Source organism: Schistocerca americana, chromosome 1, assembly GCF_021461395.2.
Source record: "Schistocerca americana isolate TAMUIC-IGC-003095 chromosome 1, iqSchAmer2.1, whole genome shotgun sequence".
NCBI classification, from domain to species: domain Eukaryota; kingdom Metazoa; phylum Arthropoda; class Insecta; order Orthoptera; family Acrididae; genus Schistocerca; species Schistocerca americana.
In genome coordinates this window covers 903,309,689-903,326,173 of record NC_060119.1, presented here as the reverse complement: position 1 = coordinate 903,326,173, position 16,485 = coordinate 903,309,689, and the positions used below count along the sequence as shown (strand labels likewise).

General features: G+C 38.2%; 1 protein-coding gene across 9 annotated transcripts in view; it reads left to right on the top strand.

The window, feature by feature from the left end:
- LOC124614989 (kinesin-like protein Klp61F) overlaps positions 1-16,485 on the top strand; it is a 290,420-nt gene that overhangs the window by 17,506 nt on the left and 256,429 nt on the right. For 8 of the 9 annotated variants that reach the window (XM_047142998.1, XM_047142997.1, XM_047142989.1 and 5 more), the window contains exon 2: positions 6,704-6,857. In XM_047142998.1, the coding sequence (XP_046998954.1) occupies positions 6,747-6,857 (111 nt within the window). In that variant the 5' untranslated portion in view covers positions 6,704-6,746. Of the gene's footprint in view, positions 1-2,731; positions 2,899-6,703; positions 6,858-16,485 lie in introns of those variants that run through there. The other variant, XM_047142991.1, reaches the window with a different exon arrangement.

Genomic DNA, 16,485 nt, shown 5'->3' with positions numbered 1-16,485 from the left:
AGGATAGAGTAGCATGGAGAGCTGCATCAAACCGGTCTCAGGACTGAAGACCACAACAACAACAGCAGCAGCAGCAACAACAACAACAACAACAACAACAACAATTTTCGTGACACTAATTTGCCGATTGATGCTATTTCTGACTGTTTACTGATATGCAATGAGTCATTGACGTGTTTGTGTGCTCCTTTAAAAATAACAGATGAATAGTTACATATCCAGTTTTGTACTTGGGTTTATCTGAGCAAGCTTTTAGATTTGTCCTGGGCCCATAACCTCTTGATAAATTCTTGTTTTAAAGATAAGTAACTATTTTGTGGTATATAAAGGAGAACACTTCAATATATCATTCACTTATGTACAGCACTACAGCATGCTTGGATAAGAAAACAACTGATGGACACAGAGTAACTATTTCAGCATTATTGCATGCAACATGGAATATATATAAAAACACCTTGCATAACATATTACAAGACACAGAAAATAATTAACACTTAACAGTTGTCTAAAGAAGAAGTAGAAATTTTAGTCTGGCATACTAATGAGCAGTACAGTGAAACAGATGATAGTTGCTCCCATCATTTGTGTTATTTTTGAAAGTATTTTGAAAAGAACCAAAACTCCTGTTGTGATCCATTTAAGAAACATTCTGTACCTTTAACAAAGAAGAAAGAGTTTAGGGTAATTACTGTGTAAAAAGCAAAATATGTTAAGGAAAATAAGAACATTATTTTAGTGCCAGGAAAGCTGTTGTGCAGTAAATGTAGAAACTGTTGAATGAGGCAATACCTACTATAGATCATGAAGATATTGCTCTGTTTGAAAGTGACGAAGCAAATGAGAGTGAATTAACCAATGCAAAAAGAGTAGTAGAAAGAGAAAAGTTGAATGATACTCTTTTAGGGTTGGATGCGACACCACTTGAACTTCAGTCGTTATCTACCCAAGTGAAGAAAAAATTTGCTAAAAAGTAGTTTAAAAAGGCAAAAGACAAGGTTAAAAAAAAGGTGTCATTAGTTTTGAAAGTACAAGAATCCAACGACTCAAGTGAGTCTGACAGTACAACTCAAAGTAATGAATTGAAGACAAAATCTGAGGGTCTCGATCATTTAGTGGGTGCTATAAAGGAGAAACTCAATACACACTTAACCAAACGGGGGAAAAAAATACAAATATTAACAATCACACCAAAGTCTTGGTCTTGCAGAAAAGCAGCGGAGAAATATAATGTAGCAGAATATTTAGTGTGAAAAGCCAGAATGCTTGCAAATGAGAAAGGTATTTTGGATTTGACAGAACCCTTCCCCAAGAAACAATAGACACTGTCCAACTGTTTTATGAAGATGATGAATTTTTTTACATGTTGTCAGGTGCTAAAGACAAAGTTAGTATAAAAAAAAATTCTTACAAGCAGAAAAGAATTCTCTTATGCAACTTAGAGGAACTATTTATTGCGTTTAAAGAAAAACACCCAAATATTAAAATTGAATTTTCCAGATTTTGCTCCTTGAGACCAAAATGCTATGTGCTTGCTGGTTTACTTGGAATTACAGTATGTGTGGTTGCTTGTACCACCAAAACGTTGAGCTTTTAGCAAATGCTCTGAACCAGCCTGATAAAGAATCACTACACACTGTGATGGACAAATTGGTTTGTGATAGACAAAACAGAAACTGTATGTCAAGACATTGTGATGTGTGCCTGAAAACAAGTGAATCACTGCAGCTACATATAAGAGAAATACTAGAAGATTACGATGAAGATGAAGACATTAAATTTTTGCAGTGGGTTTCAGGTGATGGCAGATTGACTTTACGAACAGTGCTACTACCTTGCAATGAGTTTACTGAGTTTACTGATTTTACTATAAAAAAAATTGAGTCTCTGATACCTCATTCTTACACCATAAAAACTCTAAAACTCTTACTACATGAAACAGAAAAAAGAAAATTAGGCATTTAATGAAGTTTTAGTTCTTATGGATTTTGCAGAAAACTATAACTTCATTCTGCCAAATGAACTGCAATCCTACTACTGAGGCCACTTGAGCTGCTCAGTTCATCCAGTAGTGATTTTTTCTAAAAAATGAAGATTCCACCACAAAAGGAACATCGTTGTGTTTCATTTCAGATGATCTAAAACATGGTGTACCATTTGTTTATACAGTACAAGAAAAAACCATAGATGTCATAAAGCAAAACTTTCCTGACGTTGACCAGATTGAGTATTTTACAGATGGTTGCAGTGCTCAGCATAAAAAACTTTAAAAGCATGGTAAATTTATGTTTTCATTATAAAGATTTTGAATTAAATGCAAGCTGGTCATTTCATGCTACAAGTCATGGTAAAACAACATGCAATGGGATCGGGGGCACAGTCAAGAGAACTGTTACCAAAAAAACTTGCAGAGCAGTAGGCAAAGTTAGCAGATAATAAACACTGAACAAATGTACAATTTTTGCAAAAGTTAATTCTCAAAAATAGGTTTTTTTTCCTTTGAAAGGAGGAAGAAATTGAAATTAAAAGGGCAAAGCTTGAATCAGATTTCAAGTGGGTCAAACAATACTGGGTACAAGAAGTTTCCATTATTTTAAGCCAGCTTCTTGCGAGGAAATTACAGCCAAACGAGTGAGTTCAGACTTGGAAATTTTGTTGAAACAAAATATTTTTATGACTATTCAAACTATTAAACCTAACCTACATTTTTTTTGTTGGATGCATTTATTAGCAAAACTGGTGGATAGGAATGGTTCTGGGTTTCAGTGAAGAAGAAGGGGACAATGACAATCTTTTTATGCACCCTCATGGACCAGCAGAAATTTTCTCCTGGCCTTAAAAAGAAGACAGATGTTCTGTTCCACCACCCATCTTCTATGTGTAATAGCTCCTCCAGAGGTGAGCATGATGCTAATTCCCGAAAGGAAATCATCAAAACATGGAACAGTTTCAATGCTTTATTGTAAAAAAAACCCTTAGTGGATATTTAAATCTAATTATTGTACATACTGCTTCATATAAACTTAGTATAATACTTCAACTGAATAATTACTAAACTTTAAAGTCATCAAAAACTCTTTATACAAAGGATTTGTTTGAAAACAAATAATTGCCATCTCATGTATTCAAATGTAAGTAAACCTATTTTGTAAAATTCTCAATGTATGTATCTTTTATTTTGAAATAATTGATACATAAAACTAGTAGTATTGACTTCAGATATTTAGTTATTGTATCAAACATGTATTTTACAAAGTAAATTACAAAATTTGACTTCAATTTGTTATAAAATTGTTACAGCTCAGAACCCCACCAATTTTTTGCACAATTTGAAAGGTAATTTTATGTTGTGTTCAAAAATATATGACTGTATTGGGTTATTTGGAGAGAGATTTCAGCTATTAATAATTTTTGATGCCTACGCCACAATTTTGAAATTAACAATATTTTTAATTTCAGTACAGTTTTTCAACACAAAAGAACATTATAAATCAGAATTATGTAGATCTAGCAATTCAAGTGTTTAATTTATAACAAAACAGTGAAAATTTCGTGGCTCTAGTTTCAAAACTAATGATTTTGCTTCAAATTGTGTAAAAGCATGCACGCTTTAGTTATGTCTTAATCGCCCTCAGAAAACTTTAAACAGTGGTAACTCAGAAACTACTTGTTAGAACTGGATGAAACTTGATATATTTTCTTTTCATTATGCATACAATTCAAATATAAATTTTCATAAACATCTGTGACAGGTGGGTATAGGGCCCTGGATGACTTGCATGGAATGACCCAGGTGTTAGTCCTGTTAAGAAACTGTGGTCAGTGTAGTTGAGTCATAAGCTCTATGCATCAAGAAAGTGCAGAAAAATTACTAAAGCTATGGATGAATACATTACAGAAAAACTGACCACACTCTTCAAATTGGAAATTCCATCTTCAGAAGAAAATGAACCAAAGCACTCTTGCACCTCTTGCGAGGAATTTTTCACAAATTCACCTGTTGAATACTGCACATCCTACAGTGAAAAGGTGCAAGTTTTAACTATTATTCCAGAGACATTTTCAAAGAAAACAATATTGAACCATGTTCCATCAGTGTCAAAGTGCATGGTAGACAAATCAAGAAATGTGAGGTCTGTAAAAGGAGTCCTTGGAAGACCAGACCCCTTTTATGGCCATTCTGTAGAAACAGCTCAAGTTCAAATAGTACAGCCCTTTTATCTGGAAGATAAATGGAACTGTTCTCTCCAGAGTGCCAACAAGAAGACGCTATAACTGTAACAGTTGAAGGTAAAAAAGTTTTGAAAGTGAAGAGCTACATGACTCGCAGTATTGAAGAAGCTTTGCAATTTATAAGAGCAAATATACAACTTCACATATTGGAAGATCAAAATTTAGGCACTACGACCTAAGTGGATAGTTCCACACCCACCTGGAGATGTCTGTTTATGTGTGTGCTACGTGAATTTTGAACTTTGTATGGTAACTTTGAAGAACGTACTGGAGCACGTGACATATGACACCTTGGTTGGGCGTGTGAAGTCATTAGTGGTCTGTGACATAAAGCGAGAAACTTGTTTGTTTCAAGAATTTGGTGACTGTCCTGGAAAGGAAGGAATGTCTTTACAGATACTTGGCCTGGAAGAAATTACATATACGACATGGGAGGAAAATAAAGTAATTAAGAAAACTGTTGCCTTTGATAGTTTCATTGACGAATTGGGAAATAGTCAGTGCAAGCAGTAACACACCAGCATCTGAAGAAATTGCAACAACACCACATTGCAGAAGTGAACAGGTGTGTACAGGCTGCAGGACTATGCATAGTGCTTCACTGTGATTTTGCTGAGAACTGGTCTGTAATTCTCCCACAAGAAGTACAAGGGTATCAGTGGAGTAATGATCAGGTTTCAATTTTTACAGGAGTCACGTATTTTCAAAACAAGACTACAAGTGTTGCAGTTATAAGTGATGACATAGGATGTGACTCAGCACATGCTTTGCTAGCAGTGTACAAAAGTCTTAAACTGCAAACAGGGGCAGAGAAGATCATCATTATTTCTGATGGTGCTCCTAGTCATTTTAAAAATCGTTACCAGCTGTTTGAATTGAGTAAGTCGCTTGTGCCAGCTGACTGGGTATACAGTGCTACTGGCCACGGGAAGGAGCCTTGTGATGGTATAGGAGGCCTGCTGAAGCACCATGCTACGAAACAATTTTTCCAGGCCAAATATAGCTGCGATTCAGAATGCAGAGGATTTTACGAGAGTCATGAAATCTTACACATCCACAGCCCTTATTATTTTGTCCAAAGAGGAAATTGAAGATTCTGTGAGTAGAAAAAATAAGAATGATCCAAACAAACTACTGAACTTTTGGACTCAAAGTGATGGGCAAACTCATATTGCGCACACCTTAAAGAGCAAGAAAGAAGAAATTTTGTTCCTTCGGCCAACACCTTAGAAACAGAAGGATAATATTCAGATTCACAACCGGAGAAAGGGGATGCTTGTGGCGTGTGTGTATTACTGTGACTGGTGGATGGCAGGGATTATAGACACCAGTTAAACGAAATTGTAGTGAACTTTATGCTACCACATGAACCAGTTGCTGAATATAGGTTTCCAGCTGAAGGACAGCAACAGTGCCATTAGTGCTCACTTCCTGCTCACAATGTTTTGAAGATTATAAGTGCTCCAGTTCCTATTGGTTCAACAGGAAGGTATCACTCTATATCAAAGGAAGATACTGAAGCAGTGGAACAAATTTTTAGTTGAAACTTCCTGGCAGATTAAAACTGTGTGCCCGACCGAGACTCGAACTCGGGACCTTTGCCTGTGCTCTACCATCTGAGCTACTGAAGCACGACTCACGCCCGGTCTCACAGCTTTACTTCTGCCAGTATCTCGTCTCCTAACTTCCAAGCTTTACAGAAGCTCTCCTGCGAACCTTGCAGAACTAGCACTCCTGAAAGAAAGGATACTGCGGAGACATACCTTAGCCACAGCCTGGGGGATGTTTCCACTCTGGAAATTTTTAGTTCATTGACTGGCTAATTTCAGTACAAAACAGAGTGCACAGAAGTTGTATAAATTGAAACCTCTAAGTATTTGGACCTTTCACACACATTTTGGAACCATTTAAAATGCTTGAAAAATGAGTCTCTTACTCATCTTTGAAAACTAAAATTATGTTCAATAAGGCTAGGTTTTGAATTTTATGAGCTTGTTATGTGATAATGACCTGTTCAACCTAAAAGTGGCAGATAAGTCTGAATGGAGGATTTCTTAGTAATCATAAAGCAATTATCTTTCAAATAATAATAATAATAAAACAGAATATCTAGAACTGCTCCAGAGAAACAGCATTTTAAAATTATTTCCAAAATTTGCATCTTCAAAATGGTATATGCTATGTAATCTTTGGAGGGCTGTAGCTCGGTGTGGAAATTTTTTTGGTGAAAACAAAAAATATGTGTTCCTTACTTAGCCCTTCAGTGTAACACAGGCTAAATTCAATAACATCTGAGACTATGAAGGTAAGATTTTCGTAGCCTGCCTGAATTGATATGGACTATGCCTTAAAACTTTTCGGCTAACATGCTGTGGTCAATGTACAAAACTTTCTTCTAACATTTGCTCTCTGACTGTAAATTATTTATGTTTGCAGTATTTTATACATTACAAAAGCAATTTTTTTTCAGTTATTTACATGTTATGAACTGAAAGTTTGCACGCTTTCTCAAAATGAAGCAGTCAGTCAAACCAGTTACGGTGGCACTCAGAGTTAGGCCTTTAACAGAAAGTGAGAGAACTCGTTCCATTGCGAGCATTATTAAGCAACCTAGCAATCCAAAGGTAAGTTACTCTTCTTTGTGGGGTTCATTCTAGATTTGTTAGTGATGGTCATAGTGTAAATAAAATAAATTGGTCTTCCAGTATAAGATAACACCTCTGGCCTTCCAACTTGTCATAATAGAAATAACCTAGCCAATTATCAAAGTTCTTGGTGCTTGTAAATTCTGTAAATGGCTCATTGTTTATCACATAGTTAATAAGTGTGCCCAGTTCCTAATTTTTTGGGTGTGCATATTGGTATGTACTGAAACTGGTAAAAATTCATTTTGGAGCATCTTAAACTTCCACACTTTCTCACTGAATGCCTCAAAAAATCAAGAAGTTACACATTTTAGAGATTTTTATGTACTAGTGACTTATTATTCTTGTCAGCTAATCTTTTACAGGAAATAAGTTTTTTTTCTGTCTCAAAATATGGGCTTGTACATAATTCTTCTATAGACATTTGAGAGACTTTTGCAATTTAACTATCCTATTATAACTCCCTGGACTGGTATTATGCCATTTTACATCCCTTCCTATATCAGGCTAATCTTTCCATACGTGGATACCTGTCTCGTATGGCTAGATATATGTACTCTTGTCATTGTCCTCGGTTGCTTTCTTTTCAGGCATTGTTGTTTCATGTGCCAAGTTGGTATGCCCCCATAGACTGTCCACCCTTTTGATAAGGGTTTTCGGAAGGTTTTTTTTATAACCTGTTGTGTGCTTTATGTTTGCATTTTGTACTTTTTTGGCTACAATTTATATGGACTGTCCATGCTCTGAGTTGTGCACTGTGCAAATCAGATGTTGAGAATGCATGGCATGTTTGGATGGAAGCAGTCAGTGGTTGGGTACTACGAAGTACCCAATGTCAAGCTATTAACAAAATGATTTAATTGTATAGATAAATAAAAAAATCTACTCACCAAGCAGTGGCAGAACACACACATACAAGGTTGTTATAATTGGCAAGCTTTCGGAGCCAGCAGCTCCTCCTTCAGGCAGGAGGGTTGAAGGGGAAGGACGAGGGGGTGAAGGAAAAGGACTGGAGAGGTGTAAGAAATGGGGAGAATTGTTAGGGGAGACTTACCGCGTGGGATGAGAAGGAAAGACTGATTGTTTGGGACTGCACCGGACAAGACTTGAAAACCTGAGAGCTTAAAGGTGGAAGACAGGCTAATATGCAAGACAGAGATTACAGCTAAAACATCGTGCACGAGTTCATAAGAGTGAAAAGCGAAGCGCATTGTATGTAACAGAGGTGGGACAGGGGACAGCAAAAAGTAGGCAAGTCAGAAAATGAAAGATGTAGGAAACTGAAATGGAGTGAAGAAAGAAGTAGTTACTGTGAACAAATGCTGAGATGGACGGGATTAACGTAAATTAAGGACAGGTGGTGGTGAGAACCAAGGACATGTTGTAGTGCTAGTTCCCACCTGCGGAGTTCTAAGGAACTTTGTTGTGACTCGCCGATCTTTCAAAGTGCCGCCGCGCAGTTACGTGCGTCCTCTACGTGCGGCGCTGTCTGCCAGCCATGCAGCAGCCGCGCCACCTAAGTGGCCAGCCAGCCAACGGCCGCTAGACTTGGACTCAGTGCTGATTTGACTGTTACTGTGTACACATGTCTTACTTTGTCTACTTGCTCTGTGACTTACATGTATTGTGTTGTCTTTGAAATATATGTGTTCAACTTGGCATTATAACAAACTTGTGACTGGGGGAAGAATCCAGATGGCGTGTGTGGTGAAACAGGCACCGAGGTCACAACTGTCATGTTGTAGAGCATGCTCTGCAACGGGATATTGTGTGATGCCCATATACACTCTCAACCTATGCCCATTCATCCTATTTGGTAATTTGGTGGTAATCAACAAAGTGGGATGAATGGGCATAGGTAGAGGATGTATATTGGCAACACACAATGTCCCATTGCAGAGCATGCTCTACAACATTACAGTTGTGACCTCAGTGCCTGTTTCACCACACACGCCATCTGGATTCTTCCTCCAGACATCAGTATCTCAGAACTCTGCAGGTGGGAACTAGCACTACAACATGTTCTTGATTCTCGCCACTCACCTGGCCTTAATTTACATTAATTTTTTCCGTCTCATTTCTTCACAGTAACTATTCTTTTCTTCACTCTGTTTTAGTTTTCTACATCTTTCATTGCCTTACCCGTCTATTTTTCACTGCCCCCCTCTCACCTCTGTTACATACAATGCACTTAGCTTTTCACTCTTGTTAACTCATGCATGATGTTTTAGCTGTAACCTCTGTCTTGCATATTAGCCTGTCTTTCACCTTTAAGCTTTCAGGTTTCCAAATCTTGTCCACTGCAGTCCCCAACAATTAATCTTTCCGTCTCATCGTGTACGGTAAGTCTCCCCTGACCTGCGGTTCTGGGTGACTTTCCTGAAATCTACCCCTTTTCCTAGACCTCTCCAGTCCGTTTCCTTCACCCCTCTTCCTTCCCCTTCAACCCTTTTGCCTGAAGAAGGAGCCACTGACTTTGAAAGCTTGCCTAATTATAATCTTCTTTTATGTGTGTGTTCTGCCACTGCTTGGTGAGTAGATTTTTTATTTATCCATCCAATTAAATTACTTATTCAAAAACTGATTGTTTTTGTTGTTATATTAACAGAAATGTCCATATGTAGTAAAATATGACTTGGTCTTTGTGTACGAACAGCCCTTCCTTCACTATATGTGTTCCTCATATTAACGTTTGTGTTATGAAGGTATGTATAGTGTTTTTTCTTACTTATGTTGAAGAAGTTATCAAGATCGTAGGAAATAGGTCATTCAGTGTCAAGTCTGTCGAGCAACCTTGCCCACCATCTCAGATTTGTTCTTCCTATAGAGACAAATACATATACAATATTTTAGCATTTTATCTCTGTTTTCATTTTATGGCATTTCAAAATTGGAGAATTTTGGCATTTTTTAAATATTGCATGGCACGAAACAACACTTGCTAACATTTTTAAAATAAATTACAATTTTTTTCGTTTATAATCAGATCATGTGAAATATACTCTTAGAGTATAACGACGATGACTGTAAACAGAAATACCTAATACCTTTTAAGTAAGCCAAGCAAGGCACGAAAAAAAAAAAAAGAGAGAAGAATATTATTATTTTTGTTTCTTATTTTGTTAATGAGAGAGAGAGAGAGAGAGAGAGAGAGAGAGAGAGAGAGAGTGTGTCCATTGGGACTCTGAGATGCACTCAATGTCTGTGACATGACTTTCAAAATGATGGAGCACAGCTATCAGTCATCCTTTCCTTTCAGGCTTTATTAAAGCAAATCTAGATTTTGGATAGTGCATAGCCATTATCAGTGCACCATTTCATAGTTTCAATACACGTCCTAGTACGTCAGTCCCCTGTTGTTCAGGATTCTGTCTCAGTTCATTCTTCTTCTTCTTCTTGTTGTTTCGAACGGGCTTACTTTCGACCGCACTTGTTCAATTGTTGGGCTTTGGTCTTTGCCCAGTACTGTCGCATCTGCTGCCGATGTAACTCCTTCCTTTCTTTTGTCCAGGGGCTACCTTTCCTTCGGGGCTTTACCTGAAATCCTTGGGCTTCCTTCAGGGTACGTCTCACAGGGTGTCTGTTCTGGAGATCAGTTATTCCCAGTTCTTTAAGGATACAGGGTACTTTTCCAGCTCAATATTATGTAAAAATCAACACCTATTTCTTTCAGGCACAGTTTATAATGTATATGTTTTACAGATTTTTTATTGATATCAAGTAATGCAGCACACTTTCTAAACAAATTAGAAGTATTTTGAATGTTTTTGAACCTGCATAGGGTTATTAAAAAAAATTACAAAGAAATTGATCCAATTTTTTCCCAAAATGCTTCTTCAAATTGAGGTACCATTTAATTCAATGTTATACATTTGAAGGAGACCAAATTTTTACCAGATATACATGACATGATGGCTGAGGTACTAGACGTATTTAATTCCACGTATTATGTATATTAAAAGGATAAAAAAATATCACATCTTACATTTTAATTTTTATAGTTTTTTTCCTAATTAAAATGTTATTTTTTATATAATTTAGTTGATTTTGCAATAATGCTTAGGTCTACTACATAAGTATGAACTATTGCAAGTTACAGAAAAAAATTAGAGCAATTCTTTATAAACTTAAGGAAATATTTGTACCTGAATTCTGAAAAATACAACTTGTGGGAAGATGCGAATGAAGATATGACTCCAATTAAACTGTGCCTCAGAACATTCCCGAAGCATAGTCTTCATTATGCAGTATTTCTTTATCTTCAAGCTTCCTCTTGGCATTCCTTTTGCACTTCTTGCTTCTTTGGCAACTTGAAGAGTGAATCTTTCAGCTTCATGCACTCGTTGTCTGTTACATGCAAGCAATTGATCTTCCATATTAGAGCCACATTTTATGCCTAAATTTCTCAGGACTTCCAACTTTCCTATCACTCCATCATTGAAACTGCATCTAGTACACCAACTTTTAATGTAGTTAGTCCTACAAATACATTCTTGGGTAATCTTTCCCATATGCAGCAGTTGAAACTTTCATTTGTATTCTGAGTGCCCCCATGAAGACATTTACTAATCAAAACAGGGCCACTCAGGTCTCTAAGAAATTGGTTTTATTTAATTCATAACAGGTGCAGGAAGAGGATGCTTATGATGGTATATTTGACCACTTTTTGTTTTGTTTTTGGTAACCACACCAAGAATCCGCTCCTTTAGGGCAAAGTCAGTTAACAGGTTGGTCATCTGTGGACAACTTATGAAAGTAGGTGGCCCGTACAGCTTTCCTCATTGCTGCAACATCATTCAGAGGTGCAGTTCGTCTAATGGCCAGTCCATAATAATTCTGAAGGAGGTCGGTCTGAGTTTTTGTCAATATGCCTCGGCCAGACAGAGATTTTCCATCAGATAGCAACTTTCCTTTCATTTCTCCTCGTAGCTTCCTCAATCTAGCACCCATACTCTTTTGCACATGTCCACAACACTCCGGTTTTGTTACCAAGGTATCACCACAAACATTGAACACATTAATTTTATTGAAAGCTTTAGAGTCCCCATGGCCTAGGTACTTCGTGTATCTAACATTATAATTGGGCACCGACCTCTGAAATATTTGTAGAGCTCCATCAGACTCCATGCCTCCACTGTAACCATCATAATTCTTAGAACGCTGATGTTCAATATGTCCTTCAGTGTTACCAAGGCAGATGTGGCGGTACTTAGATAAGCACTCAACATCAACAACTTTTCCATTCTCCAGAGAAGTAGCACTTACAACACCATTCAAGGAATGATGTCCTCGACGTTGCCATGCCCCATCAAGTGCAACAGAAATGTCCCTGCTTCCACTAATATTTACAATTTCTTCTACTGCATGTTTCATAGATGCTTTAGACACAACTGTCAAGACACCTAAAAGTATTTTTATGTTCTTGCTGAGCCTACTGGGACGAGGAGGAATTTCTATCAAACCACAAAACGTTTGAGCAGCCTTTTTTCCTTTTCCTATTGCACACATTGCATACCCTGACGTCAAATTCACGTCATATGAATTATGCACAATGTTCTAAGTCATTTTGGAGGTAGATTTATTGCAGGATCTACACAGAACAACTAATTTTGATGCTAAACCCTTCCTGTTACTTTGTTGTTCAGTTATTTCCAGACATTTTTTACATTTTGCCACTTCCTTTATCAAAGAAGATAAGATGCTCACATCAACAATAACAAATTTACTACAAACAGCGTCATTGTTAACACAAAAATTTGAATCACCAGGAGGCATGCCATGTGGGAGTTTTTTCCCTGAAGAACTGATACATAGGTTACTTTCAACAGTGAGGCTTGCTTTGTTTGTGAGCTGGTTACCACGGAATTTCCCTGTTTTGAATTTCTTGGTGCGTGGCATAGTTCGTATTTATTGCACACTAAAGGCTATGTACTTCCACAAATATATGTAGCACTTGGGCAACAAACATTCAGCAACACATCAACAAACTGCTTCAGTGAAACAAAGTAAATTCTAGCAAAGATAATCATTTACAGACACTAGAAACCTGCACTGTTACCAACAAATACAATGTATCATACGTGTAATTGCAGGAAACAGAAAGTTCAGAGTTATTTTTGAAATAATACTGGTTTCTGTAACAGAAATAAAGGGGGCATGGTGGAATATGTGACTGTAACTTTAAAATTTGGTATATATAGGCCATTTTTCATGTATATATCAGTGTAATCAGGAAGGACTATAGAATTTCATAAAGTCGTAAAAAATTTCAATTTTTCCACCATTTATTATATTCTTAATATCCTTTTCAGTTTCTGTCAGCCAAGTGGTGCGAACCTTCTTATTTTGCCAGAAGGTGAACAGACAGTTGGTCAGTCTGTTTGGAGACAATCTTGCAACATGGCTATAGAAAGCTATCCTCCTTTTTATTGCACAGTCAAAGAGCCTCTTGATATGTTCGTAGAGCTCGGAGTTATGTCGCCTTCTGAATTCCCCATCTTCTTCTATCAGGCGTAGGATCTTCCTGATTATTCTCCTCTGTCTGACTTCCAATTTGTCCATCAGACCTCTCCAGTTCATGGCATACAGGGCTTCTGGTCATATAACTGATGTGTAGTGCTTAAGTTTCAGGTTGTGTGACATCCATTTTTTGTTGTAGGCATTCATAGTCAGTCGATAGGCAGTTGTTGACTCTCATGGATAATGACATTTTTTCTGATAAGTGCCGAGATACTTAAACTTCTCAGTCCTTTTGATGTTTCGCTGGTCTAGTAACTTCTGCCCGTTAGCTTCTTTGATGTTGGTGAAGAACTGTTTTCTTCAGTGACGTTTGAAGACCCACTTTGGCTGCCTGTTTTCTGAGGCAGTTTACCTGCATTGTTGTCATTTCAAGAGAATCAGCAATCAGTACCATGTCATCTGCAAAAGCCAGGCAATTTACAATCAGTCCTTTGTTCTTACACCCCAGATAGACACCAGTCTGAACACCCAAATTGGTCAGTTCCTTGCGCCATTCTCTCACAACCTTTTCAAGGACACAGTCAAAGAGAAGTGAGGAGAGTCCATTCCCTTGTCTCACTCCAGTTTTTATCTCAAAACTTTCTGAGTTCTCACTTCTAAATTTGACCTTAACATGGGTGTGGGTCAAGGTTTCTGTAATGAGTCTGTGGATTTTGTTGTCTAGTCGTAGTTCCTGGAGTATTTTCTGAAGCGTTTATCTGTCAACGGAGTTGTAGGCTTTCTTGAAATCAACAAAGGTGATGACCACTTTGTGGTTTCTCATCTTGGAGTGTGCCAGTACAGTTTTAAGGTTGGGGATCTGTCCAGCACAGGACCTGGTCTTCCTGAAGCCTCCCTGATATTCTCCCAGCTGACTATCCAGTTCGTCTTCTGCCCTTGTTAGTAACGCCTTGGAGAGAATCTTGTATGTTACCAGGACGAGAGAAATTCCACGGTAGTTGATCAGATCAGTAAAATCTCCCTTTTTGTGAAGCTGGTGGATCAGGGTCGTGTTCCAATCGGGCAGTAATTTCTCTGTTTCCCAGATGTCCTGGATGATCTTGGTGAGCTTCCCCACTTCATTGCTTCCAGCACATTTCCAGAGTTCAGCAATGATAGAGTTCCCTCCAGCTGCCTTGTTATTCTTTAGAAGCTGAATGATTTGTCCAACTTTTTCCAGTGAAGGAGGCAGTCCAGGTTTGGTGTGGTTCGTTTGCAATCGGAGCCTTCGCTGGGTGGATCACAGTTGAGTAGGTTTTTAAAGTATGGAACTAATAGGTAGCAGTTTGCTCTGCGAGTCTCTGAAGTGGAGGCTTGGCTGATTGTATTTTCTGAGTGTCTGTCTGAAGGCAATGTAGAAATCTCTGGAGTTATTCTTAGTGAAGTTCTCTTTGATTTGGGTTAATTGGTTTTGTGTGAAGGTCTGTTTGGTTCTTCAAATTATCTTAGCTGTAAGCCTTCTTTGTTCCAAAAAGTTCTCAATTTTTCTTGGCTTTCTAACAATTCCACTTCCCCCAGAGCGTTTGTCTTTGGGCTATTGCATTGTTACAGTCTTCATTCCACCACAGATGCTTCCTACTTCTTGTGAGGAAGTCGAGTTCATTGGCCGTCTTTACAAGAGTCTCCCTCAGTTGGTCCCAGCTGTTGAAATCTGTACTGTTCAGTTTCTGGCTTACTTCTTGTCTGTTCTTAAGTCGCTCTATGTCAAATCTTACCAGCTTGGAGGTTCTGTGTACTCTAGTGTTTCTAGGCTGCAGTCTCATTTTGATCTTTGAGAGGTAGTGGTCTTACTCCAGATTGGCACTTCTTAATACCTTCACATTTTGTATTTCCTTTAGAGATTTTCTTGAAATGGCTACATGATCTATCCAGAATTCACCCAAGTTGGTGTTAGGAGAAATCCAAGTCTTCTGCTTCCTTGGCAGGTGTTTGAAGGCTGTAGACTTCATGACCAACCCAAAAGTCCTACAAAGATCCACCAATCTTTCCCCATTGCCGTTGGTTCTCATATGTGCCGGATAGTTGCCCACTATATTTCTGTACTTTTTCTCTCTTCCCAGTTGACCATTGAAGTCACCAGGCAGTATGATGGTGTTTGTCTCTCGAACTTTAGAGAGAATATATTATAAGTCTTCCCAGAATTTGACAGTTCTGCCTAGAGTGCATCTGTTGTCCTGGTTGGCAGGAGCATGTACGTTGACTACATTGTAGCCCTTCTTAGCACATTTGAGGGAGAGAATGGATACACGACTGCTTGGGGAGGTGAAGGTAATCACTGAATCCAGTATCTTGTGACTGATTATAAATACTATACCTAAGTGGGGTACGTTCTTCATTACCCGTTGACCCACTTTTCCCTAGAGCATTCTGTATCCTTGGGACATGAAGGCATGATCATCCGTGAATCTGCTTTCCTGTACTGCTGTCAGTACTGTGTTGTGTTAGTGAATCGGTCAGATGTTCCATTTTACCCACTTTGAGCAGTGAATTAGCATTAAATGTTGCAAAGAAGCTTTGCTGTCTTGGTCTTAGTTTACATCTGGTGAATTCAGGATGCTCCAACTCATCCTCAAAGTATGTTGGTGTGGACTCCCCAGAATCCAAAGGTCCGCTAATGTCACCTTGGGTGACGGTGGATTGGTTACCACCTGGGGTAGTGCATTCAGCGAAACTTCCCTCCATGCTCAGTTGAAGATTATTTTTTGTAGGAGAGTGGCAACCCACTGTCCAAGATATTGCCCAAGTTGTTAGCTTGAGAGGCTTATTATTTGGGGTTGTCACCCCTAGACAGGTTGCCTTCACCATGGCTAAAGACTCCTGTCCACCCCACTCTTTACTTATGACAACAAGGGATGGTAGGAAAAAGGACAAGGCAGGTATAGGATGAGGATAGGTAAGTTGGCACAGATAGGCCGTTGTGGGACACACTTTGTATGTTTATTCAAGTTAAGACTTTATGAAAATTTTTCAGAATTACATTTCCTATCACATAAATGTAATAGGAAAATTCGCAATCCATTTTTCCAAAAGTATTCCTCATAGCAAGGGCATTCACCTGTGGAAATACTTTAGGTTTGTGAATTTTTTGACACCTATCTACCACATGGGA